This window comes from Engraulis encrasicolus, chromosome 20 (assembly GCF_034702125.1).
Source record: "Engraulis encrasicolus isolate BLACKSEA-1 chromosome 20, IST_EnEncr_1.0, whole genome shotgun sequence".
NCBI classification, from domain to species: Eukaryota; Metazoa; Chordata; class Actinopteri; order Clupeiformes; family Engraulidae; genus Engraulis; species Engraulis encrasicolus.
In genome coordinates this window covers 39,765,379-39,789,387 of record NC_085876.1, presented here as the reverse complement: position 1 = coordinate 39,789,387, position 24,009 = coordinate 39,765,379, and the positions used below count along the sequence as shown (strand labels likewise).

The 24,009-nt window shown below is 42.9% G+C and overlaps 2 protein-coding genes across 3 annotated transcripts in view; one reads left to right on the top strand and one right to left on the bottom strand.

Annotated features, from left to right (window-relative positions):
- fbxl6 (F-box and leucine-rich repeat protein 6) overlaps positions 1-24,009 on the top strand; it is a 36,188-nt gene that overhangs the window by 11,043 nt on the left and 1,136 nt on the right. The gene's annotated exons all lie outside the window — the stretch shown is intronic.
- On the bottom strand, positions 186-22,966 carry eppk1 (epiplakin 1). 2 transcript variants are annotated; one of them, XM_063185916.1, is made up of 2 exons: positions 22,753-22,966; positions 186-12,457 (listed from the first exon to the last, which is right to left on the bottom strand). In XM_063185916.1, the coding sequence occupies exon 2, from the start codon at positions 12,447-12,449 to the stop codon at positions 654-656; it is 11,796 nt and encodes a 3,931-aa protein (XP_063041986.1). In that variant the 5' UTR covers positions 12,450-12,457; positions 22,753-22,966; the 3' UTR covers positions 186-653. The 2 variants fall into 2 exon arrangements, with proteins under 2 accessions (XP_063041986.1, XP_063041985.1); XM_063185915.1 differs by lacking the exon at positions 22,753-22,966 and adding an exon at positions 21,818-22,713.

Genomic DNA, 24,009 nt, shown 5'->3' with positions numbered 1-24,009 from the left:
ATTTATTGGAAGTAGTACCAAATCTTGGATTTGTATCTATCACCTTATACTTAAAACCTATTAAAACACATTAAAAATGAGTTGCTTGGTTTTTAGAAAATAAACAAAATGTTTTGTGTTTCTGTAAGTCAGTGTTTGCTCGTTGAAAAGAGACTTGCTCTTAATGACACTCAGACATACCGGTATCATTTCTTCATACATTTATTTTATATCATTAAGTCAACAGCCTTTCATTCTGAGTTTTATGAAATAGACATAAACACATTGACATGGAAAACTTGTAAACAATCAGTCTAGATCAATATATTTCAAACTTCTTGAGTTGCACTGTTACTTATGCTGATACATTGGCAGTTTATTAGAAACAGCATTGAAAAAGAGAAGAAATGTTAAACAAACACTTTATTTGTTTGCACATCTATTTTTTTTTACTTTGTTATGGTTTACCATTACCTTCTTACCATCAACATCTTACACAGACATTAAAAAAGTATTTTCTCATCTATGACAGGGCCTCCTACGTATAGAAAAAGCTTAGGCTAAAAGCCAAGAGGAAAAATTATTACATGTACAGGGCATTGACATCTTTTGAGACTGTAGTTATAACTACAGTTTAAAAAAAAAGAATGTGATGAATCATTTCTATGAAACAGTTACTTATTGAGACTTAATAAGCTCAGACCTGTCGTAGCATCCTTCACACATCTGTCAACCAGCTGCAGATAGGTGAGATTCTCCTGAGTATTTGGATCAAAGAAACCCTTGGTGTCATCGTCTGGATCCAAGAGAATCTGGTTCATTTCCTCATCAAAGTAGCCTCTCTGGTACGCCACTTCAACTGGCACTCGATGGCTGTACACTGGGTCAATGATGCCCCCTGTTGCAATTTGGGCCTCTAGTAGTCGAATGCCATGGTCTTTTACAATGAGATCTTTCTTCAGGGCTTGGAAGAGGGAAATCAAATTTCCAGTGTATGGGTCAGTGTATCCAGTGACACCCCTCTCTGCTGATAGAAGTTTGCTTTTCCATTCTGCTCCTACCACACCTGCCGCCACAGCTTCTTCCACTGACAACTTCCTGTTGTTCACTGGGTCAATGACAAACCCAGTGGCAGCTTGCGCCTCAAGGAGGACCAGAGATGTTCCTGGAGTCAGAAGGCCTTTAGCTTTGGCTTCATAGATGCTCATTGTTTGTTTAGTGGATTGAACATAAACTCCTGCAATGCTGTTGGTGCCATGAAGGTACCTGCTCACAGAGTCTATTTGACTGACATGATCCACTGTCACTTTTCCAGCACTGAGGTCATCATAAGTGTTCTGGTCAATGACTTTGGACTCGAGCAGCTCTTGAGCAGTCACGTCCTTCCTAATTCCATGGAATGTTGTTTCAGTTGTTGTCGTGATGATGGTTGTTGTGCTGGTGGATGTTTTCTTTTGAATGATGGTCAGTACATATTCCAAGAAGATTTCAATTGTGATTGTTCCCGATTTGTACTGCTGAACAAGATCTCTCCGTTTCTCCTCAGTTATGTACTGAGAGTAAAGAAGCTCCCAGAGAGACACAGTCTGTCCACTGTACTTGCCTCCTGCTTTAGTTGTGGTGGTGGACTTGAGAATGGTCTTTGTGGATTCATCAACGAAGAAGTAGAATTCTCCTTTCTTCACAATAACTAGCAGGCTGAGTCCTGTGTCAGGATCCTTCACACACCTCTCAACCAACTGCAGATAGGTGAGATTCTCCTGAGTATTTGGATCAAAGAAGCCCTTAGTGTCATCGTCTGGATCCAAGAGAATCTGGTTTATTTCCTCATCAAAGTAGCCTCTCTGGTATGCCACTTCAACTGGCACTCGATGGCTGTACACAGGGTCAATTATGCCCCCTGTTGCAATTTGGGCCTCCAGTAGTCGAATGCCATGGTCTTTTACAATGAGATCTTTCTTCAGTGCTTGGAAGAGGGAAATCAAATTTCCAGTGTATGGGTCAGTGTATCCAGTGACACCCCTCTCTGCTGACAGAAGTTTGCTTTTCCATTCTGCCCCCACCACACCTGCCGCCACAGCTTCTTCCACTGACAACTTCCTGTTGTTCACTGGGTCAATGACAAACCCAGTGGCAGCTTGCGCCTCAAGGAGGACCAGAGATGTTCCTGGAGTCAGAAGGCCTTTGGCTTTGGCTTCATAGATGCTCAGTGTTTGTTTAGTGGATTGAACATAAACTCCTGCAATGCTGTTGGTGCCATGAAGGTACCTGCTCACAGAATCTATTTGACTGACATGATCCACTGTCACTTTTCCAGCACTGAGGTCATCATAAGTGTTCTGGTCAATGACTTTGGACTCGAGCAGCTCTTGAGCGGTCACGTCCTTCCTAATTCCATGGAATGTTGTTTCAGTTGTCGTCATGGTGATAGTTGTTGTCTTTGTGTTTAGGGACTTGGTGCTTTCTTTGATTACTTCAGACTTTGTGGTGGTGGATGTTTTCTTTTGAATGATGCATAGCATAGATTCCATGAATTTCTCTATGGTGATTGTTCCAGATTTGTACTGCTGAACAAGATCTCTCCGTTTCTCCTCAGTTATGTACTGAGAGTAAAGAAGCTCCCAGAGAGACACAGTCTGTCCACTGTACTTGCCTCCTGCTTTAGTTGTGGTGGTGGACTTGAGAATGGTCTTTGTGGATTCATCAACGAAGAAGTAGAATTCTCCTTTCTTCACAATAACTAGAAGGCTGAGTCCTGTGTCAGGATCCTTCACACACCTCTCAACCAACTGCAGATAGGTGAGATTCTCCTGAGTGTTTGGATCGAAGAAGCCCTTGGTGTCATCGTCTGGATCCAAGAGAATCTGGTTCATTTCCTCATCAAAGTAGCCTCTCTGGTACGCCACCTCAACTGGCACTCGATGGCTGTACACTGGATCGATGATTCCTCCAGTAGCAATTTGGGCTTCCAGCAGTCGAATGCCATGGTCTTTTACAATGAGATCTTTCTTCAGGGCTTGGAAGAGAGAAATCAAATTCCCAGTGTATGGGTCAGTGTATCCAGTGACACCCCTCTCTGCTGATAGAAGTTTGCTTTTCCATTCTGCTCCTACCACGCCTGCTGCCACACCTTCTTCCACTGACAACTTCCTGTTGTTCACTGGGTCAATGACAAACCCAGTGGCAGCCTGGGCCTCAAGGAGGACCAGAGATGTTCCTGGAGTGAGAAGGCCTTTAGCTTTGGCTTCATAGATGCTCAGCGTTTGTTTAGTGGATTGAACATAAACTCCAGCAATGCTGTTAGTGCCATGAAGGTACCTGCTCACAGAGTCTATTTGGCTGACGTGGTCCACTGTCACTTTTCCTGCACTCAAGTTGTCGTAAGTATTCTGGTCAATGACTTTGGATTCCAGCAGCTCTTGTGCTGTCACATCCTTCCTGATTCCATGGAATGTTTTTTCAATTGTTGTTGTGGTGATGGTTGTCGTCTTTGTGTTTTCGGAGTTGGTGCTTTCTTTGGTTACTTCAGATTTGGTGATGGTGGATGTTTTCTTTTGAATGATGCATAGCACAGATTCCATGAATTTCTCAATGGTGATTGTTCCAGATTTGTACTGCTGAACAAGATCTCTCCGTTTCTCCTCAGTTATGTACTGAGAGTAAAGGAGCTCCCAGAGAGACACAGTCTGTCCACTGTACTTGCCTCCTGCTTTAGATGTGGTGGTGGACTTGAGAATGATCTTTGTGGATTCATCAACGAAGAAGTAGAATTCTCCTTTCTTCACAATAACTAGCAGGCTAAGTCCTGTGTCAGGATCCTTCACACACCTCTCAACCAGCTGCAGATAGGTGAGATTCTCCTGAGTATTTGGATCGAAGAAACCCTTGGTGTCATCGTCTGGATCCAAGAGAATCTGGTTCATTTCCTCATCAAAGTAGCCTCTCTGGTATGCCACTTCCACTGGCACTCGATGGCTGTACACCGGATCAATGATTCCGCCAGTGGCGATTTGGGCTTCCAGCAGTCGAATGCCATGGTCTTTTACAATGAGATCTTTCTTCAGGGCTTGGAAGAGGGAAATCAAATTTCCAGTGTATGGGTCAGTGTATCCAGTGACACCCCTCTCTGCTGATAGAAGTTTGCTTTTCCATTCTGCTCCCACCACACCTGCTGCCACAGCTTCTTCCACTGACAACTTCCTGTTGTTCACTGGGTCAATGACAAACCCGGTGGCAGCCTGAGCCTCAAGAAGGACCAGAGATGTTCCTGGAGTCAGAAGGCCTTTAGCTTTGGCTTCATAGATGCTCAGCGTTTGTTTAGTGGATTGAACATAAACTCCAGCAATGCTGTTGGTCCCTTGCAGGTACTTCTGCACAGAGTCTATTTGGCTGACATGGTCCACTGTCACTTTTCCTGCACTCAAGTTTTCGTAAGTGTGCTGGTCAATGACTTTGGATTCCAGCAGCTCTTGTGCTGTCACATCCTTCCTGATTCCATGGAATGTTTTTTCAATTGTCGTCGTGGTGATGGTTGTCGTCTTTGTGTTTTGGGACTTGGTGCTTTCTTTGGTTACTTCAGATTTTGTGATGGTGGATGTTTTCTTTTGAATGATGCATAGCACAGATTCCATGAATTTCTCAATGGTGATTGTACCAGATTTGTACTGCTGAACAAGATCTCTCCGTTTCTCCTCAGTTATGTACTGAGAGTAAAGGAGCTCCCAGAGTGAAACAGTTTGGCCACTGTATTTTCCTCCTGCTTTAGTTGTGGTGGTGGACTTGAGGATTGTCTTTGTGGATTCATCAACGAAGAAATAGAATTCTCCTTTCTTCACAATAACTAGCAGGCTAAGCCCTGTGTCAGGATCCTTCACACACCTCTCAACCAGCTGCAGATAGGTGAGATTCTCCTGAGTATTTGGATCGAAGAAACCCTTGGTGTCATCGTCTGGATCCAAGAGAATCTGGTTCATTTCCTCATCAAAGTAGCCTCTCTGGTACGCCACCTCAACTGGCACTCGATGGCTGTACACTGGATCGATGATGCCCCCTGTAGCGATTTGGGCTTCCAGCAGTCGAATGCCATGGTCTTTTACAATGAGATCTTTCTTCAGGGCTTGGAAGAGGGAAATCAAATTTCCAGTGTATGGGTCAGTGTATCCAGTGACACCCCTCTCTGCTGATAGAAGTTTGCTTTTCCATTCGGCTCCTACCACACCTGCTGCCACAGCTTCTTCCACTGACAACTTCCTGTTGTTCACTGGGTCAATGACAAACCCAGTGGCAGCCTGAGCCTCAAGGAGGACCAGAGATGTTCCTGGAGTCAGAAGGGCTTTAGCTTTGGCTTCATAGATGCTCAGCGTTTGTTTAGTGGATTGAACATAAACTCCAGCAATGCTGTTGGTCCCTTGCAGGTACTTCTGCACAGAGTCTATTTGGCTGACATGGTCCACTGTCACTTTTCCTGCACTCAAGTTGTCGTAAGTGTTCTGGTCAATGACTTTGGATTCCAGCAGCTCTTGTGCTGTTACATCCTTCCTGATTCCATGGAATGTTTTTTCAATTGTCGTCGTGGTGATGGTTGTCGTCTTTGTGTTTTGGGACTTGGTGCTTTCTTTGGTTACTTCAGATTTTGTGATGGTGGATGTTTTCTTTTGAATGATGCATAGCACAGATTCCATGAATTTCTCAATGGTGATTGTACCAGATTTGTACTGCTGAACAAGATCTCTCCGTTTCTCCTCAGTTATGTACTGAGAGTAAAGGAGCTCCCAGAGAGACACAGTTTGGCCACTGTACTTGCCTCCTGCTTTAGTTGTGGTGGTGGACTTGAGAATGGTCTTTGTGGATTCATCAACGAAGAAGTAGAATTCTCCTTTCTTCACAATAACTAGCAGGCTGAGTCCTGTGTCAGGATCCTTCACACACCTCTCAACCAACTGCAGATAGGTGAGATTCTCCTGAGTATTTGGATCAAAGAAACCCTTGGTGTCATCGTCTGGATCCAAGAGAATCTGGTTCATTTCCTCATCAAAGTAGCCTCTCTGGTACGCCACCTCAACTGGCACTCGATGGCTGTACACTGGATCGATGATGCCCCCTGTAGCGATTTGGGCTTCCAGCAGTCGAATGCCATGGTCTTTTACAATGAGATCTTTCTTCAGTGCTTGGAAGAGGGAAATCAAATTTCCAGTGTATGGGTCAGTGTATCCAGTGACACCCCTCTCTGCTGACAGTAGTTTGCTTTTCCATTCTGCTCCTACCACACCTGCTGCCACAGCTTCTTCCACTGACAACTTCCTGTTGTTCACTGGGTCAATGACAAACCCAGTGGCAGCCTGAGCCTCAAGGAGGACCAGAGATGTTCCTGGAGTCAGAAGGCCTTTGGCTTTGGCTTCATAGATGCTCAGTGTTTGTTTAGTGGATTGAACATACACGCCAGCAATGCTGTTGGTCCCTTGCAGGTACTTCTGCACAGAGTCTATTTGGCTGACGTGGTCCACTGTCACTTTTCCCGCACTCAAGTTGTCGTAAGTGTTCTGGTCAATGACTTTGGATTCCAGCAGCTCTTGTGCTGTCACATCCTTCCTGATTCCATGGAATGTTTCTTCAATTGTTGTCGTGGTGATGGTTGTCGTCTTTGTGTTTTGGGACTTGGTGCTTTCTTTGGTTACTTCAGATTTTTTGATGCTGGATGTTTTCTTTTGAATGATGCATAGCACAGATTCCATGAATTTCTCAATGGTGATTGTTCCAGATTTGTACTGCTGAACAAGATCTCTCCGCTTCTCCTCAGTTATGTACTGAGAGTAAAGGAGCTCCCAGAGTGAAACAGTTTGGCCACTGTACTTGCCTCCTGCTTTAGTTGTGGTGGTGGACTTGAGAATGATCTTTGTGGATTCATCGACGAAGAAGTAGAATTCTCCTTTCTTCACAATAACAAGCAGGCTAAGCCCTGTGTCAGGATCCTTCACACACCTCTCAACCAGCTGCAGATAGGTGAGGTTCTCTTGAGTATTTGGATCGAAGAAACCCTTGGTGTCATCGTCTGGATCCAAGAGAATCTGGTTCATTTCCTCATCAAAGTAGCCTCTCTGGTACGCCACTTCAACTGGCACACGGTGGCTGTACACTGGATCGATTATGCCCCCTGTAGCGATTTGGGCTTCCAGCAGTCGAATACCATGATCTTTTACAATGAGATCTTTCTTCAGGGCTTGGAAAAGGGAAATTGTTTTGCCAGTGTATGGGTCAGTGTATCCAGTGACAGCCCTCTCTGCTGACAGAAGTTTGCCCTTGAGTTCAGGACTGACCACTCGTGCTTCCACAGCTTCTTCCACTGACAACTTCCTGTTGTTCACTGGGTCAATGACAAACCCAGTGGCAGCTTGCGCCTCAAGAAGGACCAGAGATGTTCCTGGAGTCAGAAGGCCTTTGGCTTTGGCTTCATAGATGCTAAGTGTTTGTTTAGTGGATTGCACATAGACCCCAGCAATGCAGTTGGTGCCTTGTAGATACCTTCGCACAGAGTCCATTTCACTCACATGATCTACTGTGACTTTGCCTTTGAGGAGATCATCATGAATTTTCTTGTCAATGACCTTGGACTCAAGTAGCTCATCAGCTGTCACATCCTTTCTAATTCCATGGAATGTTGTTTCAACTATTGTTGTTGTGGTTGTTTTAACTTGTGATGTTGATTTTGCTTGTGTTTGTTCAACTGTTGTGGTAGAAGATTCTGTCTTTTGAATGATTGTCAGTACTAGCTCCATGAAGTAGTCAATTGTGATGTCTCCAGATCTGTATTGTTGAACAAGTTCTCGTCGTTTCTCCTCAGTGATGTACTTGGAATAAAGAAGTTCCCATAGGGAGACCTCCTTACCTTTGAATGTACCTTTTGCTCGTTTTGTCATTGTGGACTTAAACAGGGTTTTAGTGCACTCGTCAATAAAGAAGTAAAATTCTCCTTTTTTTACAATCTGAAGCAAGTGTAGTCCTGTATCTGGGTCTACCACACATCGTTCGATAAGTTGCAAATATGTGAGGTTGTCCTGAGTATTTGGGTCAAAGAAGCCCTTGGTGTCATCGTCTGGATCCAAGAGGATCTGGTTCATTTCCTCATCAAAGTAGCCTCTCTGGTACGCCACTTCAACTGGTACTCGATGGCTATACACGGGGTCAATGATGCCCCCTGTTGCAATTTGGGCTTCCAACAGCCGGATGCCATGATCCTTCACTATCAGGTCTTTCTTCAGAGCCTGAAATAGGGAAATTGTTTTTTCAGTGTAAGGGTCAGTGTATCCAGTGACAGCCCTCTCTGCTGAAAGTAGTTTGCTTTTCCACTCTGACCCCACCACACCTGCTGCCACAGCTTCCTCCACTGACAACTTCTTGTTGTTTACTGGATCAATGACAAACCCAGTGGCAGCCTGAGCCTCTAGTAGTACAAGAGACGTCCCAGGTGTCAACAGGCCTTTGGATTTTGCCTCATAGATACTCATGGTTGTTTTTTTAGACTCAACTCTTACTCCAGCAATGCTGTTGGTTGCCGTGAGGTACTTTTGCACTGAATCCATTTCAGTCATGTCTTTATCTGTGATTTTGCCCTCAATTATCTTGCCTAACACTTCCTTTGAGATAATTTTTGACTCAAATAGTTCACTTGCAGAAACTTGTCTTCTTAAGCCTTTGAACGTGTGTCTCTTGGATGTTGCTTCTTCCACAATTGCAGTCACAAACGTGACAATTTCTTCAATCGTCATTTTTCTTTCTTTGAAGTCAAGGATTATTTGATCCCTTTTTTCAGCAGAAATGTACTCTGAGTGCAGAACCTCCCACACTGCCACTTGCTTTCCTGCAAATTTTCCAGATCTGAGTTGCATGAGATACTGCTTCAAGATGTCCTCAGTTTGTGCATCTGTAAGCATCTCCACAGTTCCTTTTCCCTGTTCGCATTTTGTTATCGTTGATTGGACACGTTCAACAATCTGCTCAATGGTCAGCACGGACAATCCATACTTTTCAAGTAGCTCTTGTCTTTCCCAGTCTTGGAAGTATGCAGAGTGAAGCAACTCCCACACTGAAACAATTTTCCCTGTATATTGACCAACAGTGATGCTAACTAGGTGTCTCTCAAGCTCAATTTTGACTTTTTCCACTGATTTTATTTTTTTCTCTTCAATTTTTCCATCAGTCTGCAGTGGCAAAAGAAGGAGCCCTGTTTCTGGGTCTTTTATGCATTGCTGCATCAGCTCCAGATATGTCATGTTTTTCTTTGTGTTAGGGTCAAAAAATCCTTTGGTGTCATCAGTGGGGTCGGTAAGGATATCATTCATGTCAGCATCAAAATAACCTTTTCTGTATGCCACCTCAAGTGGTATATGTACACAGTGTAGGGGATCGATTATGCCACCTGTGGCTATTTGAGCCTCAAGGAGACGAATGCCATGCTCTTTCACAATCAACTCTTTCTGCATTGCTTGAAAAAGGGAAATTTTACTCCCACTACAGGGATCCACATACCCAGTAACAGCCCTCTCTGCTGATAGGAGTTTGTCATACACCTGTGGTCCAATCAGATTCTGTTGTATTGCTTGTTCCACTGTCAGGTGTTCATTTTTCATGGGATCAATAATGTATCCTGTGGCGGCTTGAGCTTCCAGAAGGCACAATGCTGTTCCTGGCATCAAAATGCCTTTTTTCATGGCATCATAGATGCTCACTTTCTGTCCAGATGGCTTCAGAATTAATCCTGCAATTGAGCCTGTCCCTCTCAAATATTTGGCAACGTTGGTATCATTGGCTATCTCATCACAGGACCTGCTCTGTAACCATGCACATGTTCCTGCTGTGACTATTCCCAGTTCTTCCAAGTCTTTCATACAGATATTGCTTCTCAGTCCACTAAATGTGTACTCATTCTTCACTTCTACAGTTTCGATAATTTCCAGAATCACTGTGGTCATTCTTTCTATTGTTATCTGGCTCCGTGTGAACTGTTTGAGCAGATCCTGCCTTTTCTCTTCAGACAAGTATTCAGAGTTAAGAAGTTCCCAAATTGTGACCTGTTTGTCTTTGAATCTTCCATACTTCACAAGTACAGAACTAGCCTTCAGTCTCTGTCTTGTCTGTTCGTGTATTTTCACTGTGTGATCCTTCCCTTTCAGAGGCAAGAGACAGAGGCCTGTATTTGGATCAACAACACATCGCTCCATGAGTTGCAGGTAGGTCAGATTCTCCTGGGTGTTTGGGTCAAAGAATCCCTTTGTGTCATCTGTTGGATCATTGAGGATTTCATTCATCTCAACGTTGAAGTAGCCCCGCTGATAGGCAACATGTACTGGGATACGATGGCTATTTATGGGGTCGATGATCCCACCTGTGGCAATCTGGGCCTCAAGCAGACGGATACCGTGATCCTTAAGGATGTAGTCTTTAACCATGGCCTGAAACAAAGAGATGGTGTTACCAGTGCTTGGATCTTTGTAGCCTGTCACTGCTCTTTCTGCAGAGAGTAGCTTTGCACGAAACTCTCGCCCAACTACGTTCGCTGCCACTGCATCGTTCACTGAGAGCTTGGTGTTCAAAACGGGGTCAATGACAAAACCTGTTGCTGCCTGAGCTTCAAGCAGAATGAGACTTGTTCCCGGTCTCAGTTTCCCCTTTCGCTGAGCTTGATATATGGACATTATCTGTGAGTTTGGAAGCAAAATCCCTGCGATGCTGGATTTTCCTTGTAAGTACGTTTTTATTGCCTCCTGCTCAGTGATTTCGGTGACAGTTGTTTTGCCTTTGCTTAATTCCTGTAGAACATTTTCAGGAATAATGTCAGCCTCCACCAGTTGCTCTGCTGTGACGGTTTCTCTAATTCCCTCAAATGTGAGATTTGTTGACTTCACTGAATGTTCAATTATCTCTTGCACCCTTATGATGATCACCTCGATTGTGAGTTTCCGCTCACAGTACTGCTGAATGATATCTGTCCGTTGCTTCTCAGTCAGGTACTCTGACATCAGTAGTTCCCAGAGTGAGGTCTTTATTCCCATGTATCTGCCATAGTTGCTCGTCACCATGACTTTCTTAAAAGTCAGTTTGACATCGTACTGTATGAATGTGGAATTTAAGACACCCGATTCACCTTTCTGGATTGGCAAAAGGGAAAGTCCAGTGGCTGGGTCAATGACACTACGTTCCATCAACTGCATGTAGGTCAGGTTGTCTTTTGTGTTTGGGTCAAAGAAACCCTTTGTGTCATCACTGGGGTCCTCCAGAATGGCATTCATTTCCTCATCAAATAGGCCCCTCTTGTACGCAACGTCCACTGGCAGTCTATGGCTGTTGATTGGATCTATTATACCTCCTGTTGCAATCTGAGCTTCAAGCAGCCTGATTCCATGGTCTTTTATTATCAGCTCCTTTGAAAGGGCCTGGAATAAAGATATTGTGTCACCAGTGTACGGGTCTTTATAGCCAGTCACTGCCCTTTCAGCGGAAAGGAGTTTGGAATGAAACTCTGGGCCAACAATCTTCTCTCGGACAGCATCATCCACATTGTACTTAACGTTTTTCACAGGATCAATCAAGAAACCGGTTGCAGCTTGTGCCTCCAAAAGAACTAGTGCCGTTCCAGGCATGATGATGCCTTTTTTCATAGCTTGGTAGATGCTCATTCGATCGCCAGAAGATGTCAGGGCCACGCCAGCAATGCTTCCTTTTCCATCCAGGTACTCTTTCACACCCTCCATGAGCATCACATCGTTGGCAGTAGTTTTGCCTTTTTGGAGGTTGTCAAATGTCTCCTCATCAATGATTTTTGATGCCAGGAGCTCTCCCGAACACACTGCTCTTCGCAAGCCTTTGAAAGTAATGCAGACGGGTAGAAGGCACAGGCCAGTTTCAGGGTCTACCTTGCACTTCTCAAGCAGTTGTTTGTAGGTGACTTCTTCTTGAGAGACTGGGTCCCTAAACACTTTCAGTACCTCTGTTTGATTGTTCAGAAGAACCTGGTCATAGTGACCCCTCTCGCTAGCAGACTGCTCTGAAATATGGGTCTTCAGAATAGGGTCATATATTCCTACTGTAACTGCTTGAGCTTCAAGAAGTCTCACCCCGACATCGCCTGGAAGAACATCCTTCTGAATGGCTTGAAAGACCGAGAGGGGTTCATTGTTGTATGGATCTGCGTAACCTCTAAGGGCTTTTTCAGCGACAAGGAGTTTCTCTTTGAACTCCGGGCCAATTATGCCTTTGTGCACAGCTTCCTGCACTGAAAACGTCTTGTTATTTTTGACGTCAACTATGCCAATTGTGGCAGCTTGAGCTTGCAAGAGGGCTAGACATATATCTCGCTTCAGGAGGCGTTTCTTCATTGCTTCATAAATGGTAAGTGTTTCTTTGGTCTTTTCAAGGAACACACCAGCCACAGCACTACTTGATTGGCCATTTGATGTATCCGTGGAGCTGGACGCCATCTTGCTGCCTGTGAAATGGAAAGAAATCTGAATTAACTTGTTGACTTTTCTGTTTTTAAGCATCTGCAAAAACTACTGTTGTGAAATTGATTATACTAAGGCTGTAATGGTGTGTGTTTTCATTCCATAGTTTAAAACTGTTGAAACTCTGGCCTCTATAAACTGAAGGCGTAAGAGGAATATGCTTGACCTTTATGTCAACTACATCAATGTGACTAAATAAGCCCTATCAAAATGCAGCAGTGAAGATGTCACTGCCCGTAGACTCCATAAATAACAAACACATGGTGTCACTTTTACTAAGAAAGCATTGAGACTTGAATGCAATGGCAGCTTGCAAGCTCTTCAAATGAAAGCAATGTGTGAACGTTTTATTTACACAGAAATCAATCCAAAGGCACCTAAACTACCAATAATAATATGATATTAACATTAGTTTTATAAGGCCAATACATCTTACTACTAAAATATCCTTTTAATTATAGATGAATACAAAATAAGTAAACTATTAAACGAAGAGCATACAGTAACATGATTTTATAATACAACTATGATATTCTGATGTTATTATCAACTAATGGTTGGATCATCTTTTTTTAATTATTCCATAATATGACTTGATATGATCATTCACTGACATAGTTGCTAGAAATATTGTGCTCATGCAGTATCATGCTAAACACGAGCACAAGCTTAAAATACAGTGGTCATATGAGCTTAAAATAAAAATGGCCTTTGGTTGACATTGTTGTTACTAAAAGCAAAGCAGCAGTGAAAGGGTATACTCGGAATAGCCATGTACACAACCCGTATGTAAATTTACTTGAACAGCTATTGCCTCACTGTAAACCACTAACAGGAAATCACAACAATGCCAAAATGTCCTCTTGCATAGTTTAATAAATCTTATGAAGCATGCTGAACATGGACATCTTTGTCGCCTCATAATCTGTACCCTTCTGCCACTTTAACAGTGAAGTAGGGTCAAAGACGTGCAAAATGGCATTGTCATTCAGTGTAACGGATACCTTCTGCTGACTGTAACTGTAAAGAACATGACTCATTATTTTATTCTTTTCCAGTGAATTCATGAAAGCCTTCGCTGTCATCCATTCACTTGAAACAATTTTAAAATCGTGTTTTTTTTTTACTGTTACAGTCAGCAGAAGGTATCCGTTACACTGAATGACAATGCCATTTTGCACGTCTTTGACCCAGTAGTCATTGAAAAGACATTACTGCTATAGTATCGCACTGCCATGACCTTACACGGAGCCTTTAGTAATGTATTACGACTTGGTCATTGCCATCTTACTAGCAGTGAATGAATCTTCTGTACAACAGTGGCCGTATTTTAACAGATGAAGCAAATATGCATGTTTTAGTTCATGGGTTAAAATGTAATCCTGTTTGGACTATATCTAAAACACACCCGCCACACCTACAAAAACAAACACCCCACAGCAGAATCCCTCTACTGATATCAAGTTATGAAACCCTGTGTCCTCCCTAATGTTGACTAAAAACACTTGGCCCATTTCACTCCCATCTAATACACCATCAAGGACATCTGTGTGAGACAGCGGAAGAATGTTCATTGCACAATTATTGTGTCATGTTGTGTTGCAGAGTTGGCACAAATTAATCTTAGCAACCAAAAAAGAGCTGTTTAAAAATATATAGTTTCTTATTTTCTTATTTCTTATATTATTTCGTACAGCTCTGATACAACAGTTAGTATTCATGCAATCCCAGGTGAAAAAGTGGTTCAATTTAGTACAATAAAAGCATGACTGAAGTGTACTTAGCATGTTAAAAGTGCACTCGTGCTTTTTGTGCTAAGAAAAAGTATGTTTACAATATGCTTATTTAAAGTGTACTTAAAATTAGATGTAATTAAGTTGCTCTCAAAGAAAGTACACTTAGCGAACCATACTTCAAGTGTACTTCGAAGATGTTTGGCTAAAGTGTATTTAGAGGAATATACTAATAGTGTTCTAATAGTGAACTTACTAAAAGTGTATTTTTTAACAACATATTGCAATTGTACTTTTTTAAAGTGCAATATGATTACACTTCACCCAAATGTCTTCGAAGTGTGATTTTCTATAGTGCGCTTTAAAGTAAATCACTTTAACATATTGCAAGTACACTTTTTCTAAGTGCACCATGATTGTACTTCACCCAAATATATTCAAAGTGTGCTTACACAAAGTTCAGTTACCCATCATGCACCATCATCCATGTACCATCATGCAATGCACTTCTTGGAGCTAAATTTCTCAAACAAAAATCCATTTACCTCTAAGGAATATCTTTGGTTTGCATGAAAATATTACTCATTGTTATATTCTGCGTTTATTGTAGGAGTTTTTAAATTTTAAAGTGGTACACAAAAAATGGCCATGTTCCCACCATCATTATGATGGTCACGTATATGTTCTGGTATATATAGGCTCACACTTCCCATGAAATCACGGTGAGAGGTAAGTTGGAACTAGTTGTTCAAACAAAGAATCAAGGGTCACCATCAGTGATCAATTCAAATGATCAACTGTAGGAAGGTGGAATAAGAATGAAAGAAAGTGAAATGTGTATCTGAAATCTCTGTAACAATGCAATGATTGTAAATGTCAGTCGTGCTAGGCATGCATACTGTATCACCACTGTGACATGTGGCTGTGTGTAATGTACAAGCTCTGAGAACCAGCATGGATTGTCGTATTACATTTATATTATTCGTTGTACTTGGGAGTGTACTGTAAATATACTTCAAGCATACCTGTTATATATTTACAATACTTAATATGATATACTTTTTACAGACTTAAAATGTTCCAATGTAGTCCAAAGAAGCATGAAGTTAATATACTTTTATTGTACTTCTAGTAACAATAAAATGTTATAGAAGTGTACTCAAGCACACTATTAATGCCATACGAATGCATGAAAAGCGTGTTTGGAGCATACTTTCAAAAGTATACTTGTAGTGCACTTAAAGTTGTCCAAAAGCGGTGCCAATTTAGCATCCTCAGTGTGCTGCAAGTGTGCTGAAGTACTGCTTTAGTAGTGCTTCAGCGCACTAATAGTGCCATGAAGCGCACTTTAAATCGCCGAAAATAGTACACTTTGTACTAAGTACGGTCAAAAAAAGTACACTTTAAGTGTATGGGTTTCTCACCTGGGATACAGTACAAAATCAATATCATTTCCACTGTACTCATTAGCATACTAGGATTCATCCTGTATGTCATGCAAACAGGTCTTAGTATTTTTGTGTGCTCTGTCAATTTGTTTTATGATAAGCAGTCGGTGGGCAGCTGTCTGGCATGCAAACTATGCCTGTTCGGGGTGCAGCATGAACACTTTGAAAGCAGCAACAGTTTTATAATTACTTTGTTGGTTCCTTAATTACACAGGGGATATCTGATCCTCCTGATCTTTGTGGAGGGTCGGATGTGCAACAGCAAGGGGTCCTCAAGTACACGTGTCAAGTACCAGAGTTTTTTCTCTTCTTAGAAAGTGTGTGCGTAAGAATGTGTGTGTTTGTGTGTGCGTGTGCGTGTGCGTGTGCGTGTGTGTGTGTGTGTGTGTGTGTGTGTGTGTGTGCGTGTGCGTGTGCGTGTGCGTGTGTGTGTGTGTGTGTGAGAGCGAGAGAGAGTGTGTGTGAGAGAGAGAGAGAGAGAGAGAGAGTGTGAGAGAGTGTGTTGCTGTTTGGGGCAGGTTGTCAACTTTCCCCACATTATCATGTTTTTATGAGGATTTATTTTTTTAGAGCAGTCTGTTGTTATATAACGTAATAAAAGATAGAATATAAACCCCAGCCAGTTTCAACTCAAACAAGGAACCATATTTATTGCCCGGCAGCCCTAGTATTTCATGCTTATCCATTTAAAGCCACTGTAATTCAGTGCATGCTCAGGAGCTGCCCAAGGACGGCCCATGAGAGGGAGGGGGAGAGGCTGTGCACTAATTATGTCATATAGATGTATGGCATTCTTCCCAACCTTGGACCTAGTGTTTCAGTGCTGGTGGGCGGGAGGTGTTTCCTGTTAGAAATGCTAGATAGTCCTCCAAGGGAACGCATTTCTCCATATGCATGTTTTGTGAAGCTCATAAATATTTTCCTGGCGGGATGAGGAGCGGTTTATGAGTTACAGTAAATGTGGCCAGTGGTCTACACAAGAACATACAAAGCCATGTATTGATTGCCTAAGCTTGTTTTGGGGCATCAGTGGAGGGAAATAATAATCAATTAGTCAATACTTCTGTGTTTAACACAGAGTATCAGTTTAGAAGCCGGCTAATGGAAAGAATAATAATATATGCAGTGAGGGCCACATGTAGCTCGTCATTATGGGTAATTTCAGCAACCAGAAGAGCCGGAACCACGAGAATACCCCTCTCAAATGAATGGACCTCTCCAACGTCCACAGACAAGCTGTTCTTCCATTGTCATGCAAGCATTGGAATGGAAATAACAGGGTCTAACACAAAAAGCTAGCTGCCTCTGGGTCTGACATATCAACACAATCCTGATTCCTGACCCAACCAGATTTTTTGTTTTGTTTGGGGACAGGTGTAGGAATGACTGACCTCAGTTCATACCTGAACTGGTTTGCCAGAATGTTTCATGATCGGTAGAATAAGCTGTCCTGATTGTTCTCATCTTAACATCCCTCCGAGCTAGGCCTCGAATAGCTATGAAATTAAGGCTGCTGGTTCTGGAATGTGTGATTTGGCAGTTGTAAGATCGTATTAAACATGCAACCATCTTCAACTGGAAATGTCAGTTTGACTCTGTCAAACGTAATGAACAGATCTGCCACCATGATGCATTATGCTTAGAAGCAAAGGGTTTCAAAACATATTCGAGCACAAGGTTGTTAGAAACCGTTCATAATGCCTAATATTGTACATAGGGTCACTGCAGCATGAACACTGAATAGACAACGCACGGTATAAAAGCTACACACAAGCATAGTGCAGATGGACCCATCGGCCCTGTCCCACCTCTCTCTCTCTCTCTCTCTCTCTCTCTCTCTCTCTCTCTCTCTCTCTCTCTCTCTCTCTCTCTCTCTCTCTCTCTCCCCTTATTTCCTGTCTCCATCTTCACTGTCCTATTCTAAGGGCCTTTCCCATTACTAATCTCTACCCCTACCCCTGCACCTTCCCCATGCCCCTCGTGTTTCCCAATGACGCTGTAAGGTGTAGGGCTTGAAACGCAACCGCTACGAATTGGGATACCCCTTCAACAGTCATGGAATGTCACTGACAGCTGTCACTAATTCCATGCATTAGATTGACGTTAATAGCGATTGTTTTCATGTGCGTTTCAGGGAGAAAAAGGCCATCACACATTAGGACAATGTTAAACTTAGTGCAATGGAATAGGCCTAATTATTACCACTTTAAACCGTCAATTGCGGTGAAAATACTGAATTACTATTGTGTGCTGTTGTGGGTGCCGCTGTTTGCCGCCAATTTTTAAATGAATTCGCAATGCATTCAGGGAAACCTGTCGTAGCCCTCCGTTGCGGAGTCTGGTGTTGGAAAATCTCCGCGCAGAGGGGTGGAAAGCCCTTTTCCCTACCCCTACCCATCTGTCTTAACGTGAATCAGGATGCCACTACCCCTACACGTGGACGCGCAAAACGGAGGCAAAGGGGATCGGCGTAGGGCTAAGGGGTGTAATGGGATTCCCCCTAAGTAATGTCTAAAAAGCACCAAAACAAATATACTGTATTTTTTTTATTTTTTTTAAACCTACATAATAATAACAACATTGCTATGACATAGTAACAGGTTAAGACTGCCATTGCCATTTTGGTGTCAGAAACTTTATAACGAGTAGATCTGCAAAAAGGATTTACCACAGCTGAAAATGAACGAATTCAGATTTTAAAAAAAGAACCAGTTCAGATAATTTCAACACTGTATGCAGTTGTAATGCTCACACTACCCTGGACTTGTCAGTACCTGAGTTTTTTACATTCTTTTTCAGCCTTTTCCAAAATCTTGGTCATTGTAATGGGGGCAGCGCTTTTTTTACATTTCAAGAAAACATTTGTATTTATTCCCAAAAACATCTGAAAGGTTATACAACATCAGCAGACAACTAGCAAACAGTGGTACCTTTTGGGAAAATATTTGGAGTAGGCCTATGTTTTTTTTTTTTTTTTTTTAATGTAAACAAACGCTGCCCCCATTAGAATAGCTCATATCTCGGAAAGGGCTTAGCTGAAAAATGTGGCATCACTGGGCACTGACAAGTCAAGGGTAGCGTGAGCAATACAACAGCAGCATATTGAAATTGAACTGAACTCAGGGTCCTTTAAGAGGTAGGTTTATTGTCCACGCCTTCACTGTAGTAATATTGGTCATGCTTCTGTACATGTGGAATCCTCTTTTGTCACCACCCAATTTATCCAATGACGCATTACTGCACGAGCATACAGGGCCCAAGAATCATAGGGGGCCCTGAAGCCCAAGCATATATTTCCATTCTCATGTTGAGTCAAAATCACACTTTTAACAACTGTATTTTCAATTTTTCTCAGTGGACAAATCCCCAACAACACAAGATCTCCAGCATCTGCTCTAAAACCCCAAATGTTTTTGTAAGTGAGCAACACCCATGGAGGGGGGGCTTTCTTGTTGTCTGGCCCCGGGGCCCTTGGAGTGATAATTCGTCCCTGAGTTTATCTCCACACTTATCAGTGAGAGGTTCGCATGAAACAGGACGAACGAGCTTGACGTATTTCAACCTCATTATCTCAAAGTTCCAGCACAACATAGTGTGGTGCCATAGGCAGAGTATTTAAATGCAGTCGCAGAGAGCAGGGGTGGACAATTATTTTGCCCCAAGAGCTGCACTGGGTTAAGAAAAGTGAAAGACTGAAAAGACGGATGCCACAGCCAACTTGATGGTGTTAATCATACTGTAAGAAATATTGTATCTTGACATAACTTTACCTTTGCACAGTGCAATGAAATGTATTTAGTTGATTACAGTAGTAGCTTATGTACAAGTAATTGACTAATCTCTTTCATTTTTAAAGATATTTTTTGTGTTTTTCGACTTTATTTGATAGGACAGTGTGACAGGAGGCGAATTGGGAGAGAGAGGGGGAGTGTAGCGAAGGGGAGTAGAGTTGCCCAGCTGGGACTCGAACCCAGACCTTCTGGAGTAGTAAACTGGGGCTCTGACCGCTACACCAAAGAGCCAGGCTCGTTGGCATGTTAGTCAGAACACACCCACAACCCTAGTGATGGTCACTCCATCACAGGGAGGGGTCGGCAAAGGACCCGGGCCGGGAATCGAACCCGGGTCAGCCGCATGGCAGGCAAGTGCCCTACCGGTTGGCCATGGCAGGGCCAGTAATTGATTAATCTCAAAGCCACAAGACTCCTTTCGTGGGTGGTCATTTTAAGAATGTCGGGTGAGAATACCACTTGGGTGCGAGAGTCACATCAGGCCCTGCGGGCCATATGAAATGTCTCAGTGAGCCACATGTTGCCCCCCAGTCGCCCTGAGTTTACCCACCTCTGGCCTAGCTATTTGTGGTGCCATAACATTGAGATATCAAGGAGATAATAGTCTAATGTCAGTGTATAATTACTGTAGTTGACTATGGCTGTATGCCATATCTTTGTAATGAGATCAATGTATTCCACGGTTATATGGGTTCACTGCACTATAATTACTTTCTCATCAGTGCCCTTCAAGAAGAATTATTTATACGATACCTTAGCATGAAACTCGTCTTTTGTTTTTTTTGTTTTTTAAGTAGGCTAAACTTGATTGACACCGTGACCCAGTGTATCTGCGTCTCCTCATACCTAACAACGCCCCTCCACTGTGCGTTGCCTAGCAACGTGAAAATAGACACTGAGGCTTGGGGAAGCTCCCACATCCATCAGTTGAGGTCTCTCTTTTGCAGTTTCTTGCATACTTCTTAATTCATACCTTCATACATCACATAAATCAAAAGCTCAGTTTCTATTAGGCAAAGTCACGGGAGACACCCAGAGAGCCACACAGTGTGGACCCAGTCTCACCCTCATCATCATTTGACGCTCAGTTGTACCCCCCCACCTAACTGTTAATGGTGACATTTAGTTTATTGTAATGTTGATTATAAAATACATGTAAATTAATAAGTATAAATAAGTTGATAAGTTTGAGTCAAGTTTGAAAGTCACAAACGGCAGGTAGTTTGCATTACACATCATGCTGTTTGCATTAGATACTTAGTTTATACAGTAGGCTACATGTTGACAGAAGACGTGGCAATCTCTGATGCACAGCAAATTGATATGGATATGCATCAGATTACAATGCTGGATATGAAAGCTAAGCTACAGGTTACTGTGTATAGTACAAGTATAGTATAGTATAGTATAGTATAGTATAGTATAGTATAGTATAGTATAGTATAGTAGACCTATACTACAAGTGTTTATTATCGCACAAGAAAACATTCAGGAGTGCGTTTTGCACCACTTGGACAAATGAAAGACTATGCCATTAAATTGGCAGAAAGCACATTTTCCACTGCTATTCTTGCTCAATTACTCAGCCTTTCCATGGTCTTTGCAAAAGCTCAGGGTTTGGAAAATGAACGTTTCTTTTATCCGTCAGCAAATTTACAGTATTTTCAATAAAACCTCCAAACACCAGCACTTCCTCTGTGGCCACCTTAAAGCCTTTTAAAACAAACCGCTTACGCATTTTCAAATCTCTCTCAACACGTAGCCTACACCGTGACACAATACATACGTACTGTTGAATGATGTCTTTCAGTACAGGAGTGTAAGCTGAAGATAGATAGCGCTGGACTGGCGCCAGAATCCTAGAAGGGTTTGAACGGTGCCCTACATGAGTGACATCATTTGTATAAACAAGATAATGGGTGGATTCCAATATGCAGACTCCCGTCCTCCCTTGCTCACTTGCCTCCTCGTGATGACATCAGTGACAACAGCATTGTATTTCAATATCATGCAAAAGCTCAATTCTTAATGTCATTTTCTCATTTGCAAACGGGATGGTGAATGAAGAATAGTCCCCCAAAAATTGCTGTGGCTATAGGCTGACAGTCGGGAAACTGAATTGTTTTCTCCACGGAGGCGGGGTGTCAGCAAAACGCGAGGCCACAAGCACAGGCTGAGGCTGGAGTCTACATATTGGAATCCACCCCTTGTGTGCTTTGCCTCCTCCAGTGGCAACCTAAAGTACACTGTAAAGGCTATAATTACTCTGCTCAATAAAAACGGTCACTTTAACACACTCCTGCAGACATCTTCAACAACTACAACACATCTCTGCACATCGGTATGCCAAACTGACATTGAATTCCACGCACCTTTCTGTAACATCAGGAATAGAATAGTAACTTCAGGAACAGCTTGCCTCAGAGACCATAAAAGTCACCCAAAAACAGAAAAAAACATTCCGTTTTGCAATATCTCTGCTCTGTTCTGCCAGTGCATGCCTGTGTGTATTTTGGCAGACGAGAGCATGCTCTCTGCCTTGCCATGCTCCTTTGCTCATAGATAGTGAGTGGTCATAACCTCGCATAGCTGAGTGTGCAGGGAGGTCGGGTTAAAGGGAGCTCTGAGCGACACAATATTCCCGGCATCCGGCACCAAGCCGGGGGGTGGGGTGAGGGGTGAGAAAGTCCCGGCTGACTTTTCTGCTACTGCAGTGGGCGCCCCTGCACTGCATGTATACACACACACCCGACCCACCCACACACACACACAGAGACACTTTTCCTGTTTTGCACACATGGCTTGGATCAAGCACTTCAGACACAGCGAATGAGAGACCAACAGGGAGAGAATCACACTCCCCTGGCTAAGTGCAGAGAGAGAGAGAGAGTGGTGGAATGAATGACTGCACACACACAGATGTGCTTTGTGTGCTCGCCTACCTACCTTCGATAGGGCTGCTGATAGGCTTTTATGGCACAGGCACACCTCGGACCTTGCACAATACATTGTTGATTGTAAAGGGAGCACTGAACTGCGCTATAACTTGGTTTTTTTTACCTTGTGTGTGTCTACCAACCTTCACATGACACAGGTCAGGTGCATGTCTCTTAACAATCTACAATTCTGCATGTCTTGTGGCTTTTCATGTTGACACAGAACAACTGAACAAGCTGACAGTACTATAAAACTAGTTTAAAACATACTATATACTCATTCATTCCCTTATAGTAACATAGCTCTGTACAATGCAAGAATTTTGAGATGGGAAGGTGAATGTATGGTTATTATATAGCAGGTGACATACCTGTTAGCCCACAGGGCCAGCTGATGTTGAGAAGAAGAAGGGCTGTCTGCTTCCAGATAACTTCTTGAAATAAATAAAAAGTTACTTCTTCTCCCCTGGGCCGGAGCAAGGCAAGCACGGCAGACGGGACAGGCAGGAAGACTTGTGTAGTTGTGTCTTATAACAAGCCTGCCAAACTAGCCCCTCCTCACGTCACTTCAACCCTCCACCCCTCCACACACATACTGTACTCTCTCTCTCTCTCTCTCTCTCTCTCTCTCTCTCTCTCTCTCTCTCTCTCTCTCTCTCTCTCTCACACACACACACACACGCACGTATACACACACACCACATGCACGCACACACCCACCCACCCACACACACGCACACGCACACACACGCACACACACACTCACTCCCACAACCTTCCCATGTTTAATCACTCCCCCTGAGTAAAACTGAAAGTTGAGTTAAGACCTGTCCAGAGAAAGGCAGAGAGAAAGAGAGAGAGAGTCCTGATGAATGTTGACTTCAGATGACTGTCTTAGAACTGGTTGTGACGTAACCGTGGCAATATGCCACTGTTGTCTTGTCTTGTCTGTCTTGTCATGCTTCAGTAAAGCAGTGCCACAGATGAGTCTGACAAGCATGAAGAAAGGGCTTAAAAGGATTCCTTCCACTGGCCAGACTGGCGCATTTTGGTCTGACACTGGTCTGATATCCTCCCTCTTTAACACCTCGTGAGATCAGTCTCATGCGAATTGTAAAGGGTTGATTAAACAACACCAGTGCACAGGAAGCCAATAAAAAAAATGTGTGGAGTAGGGCAAAAGTTCACGTCTGGGCTAGGCTTCACTGTATAGTACTGTATGCTGTGGAAAAGAAGGTGTGCCATGCATTTGACATGCATACAGTACACGTATAGATTGTAAATGTCTGCTTTTTTGTGATTTATGTCGCTCATTGGTCACTTTGTGCAGGGGATAGTCACCATCCTAATGAGCGTCGTCATATCCCTGATATAAATAGCTTGGTGGTGGAAAAAACCCTGTTTTAGAGAGGAAATGATGCTAAATGGAAATTACTAAGCACATGGAATGTCGATTTGCAACTCAACACCGTGGCAAATAACATGGCTGAAGTCAGTGTGGCTTTATCCTCACTTTATTTAGATTTTAACTTTAATTAGATCTTGAACGTGAATCAAATGTTTTGTGCAAACTCAAGATGCTGTTCACAGCAACACAAGTGTTGCTACAGACCTTGCTTTTTTTGGCG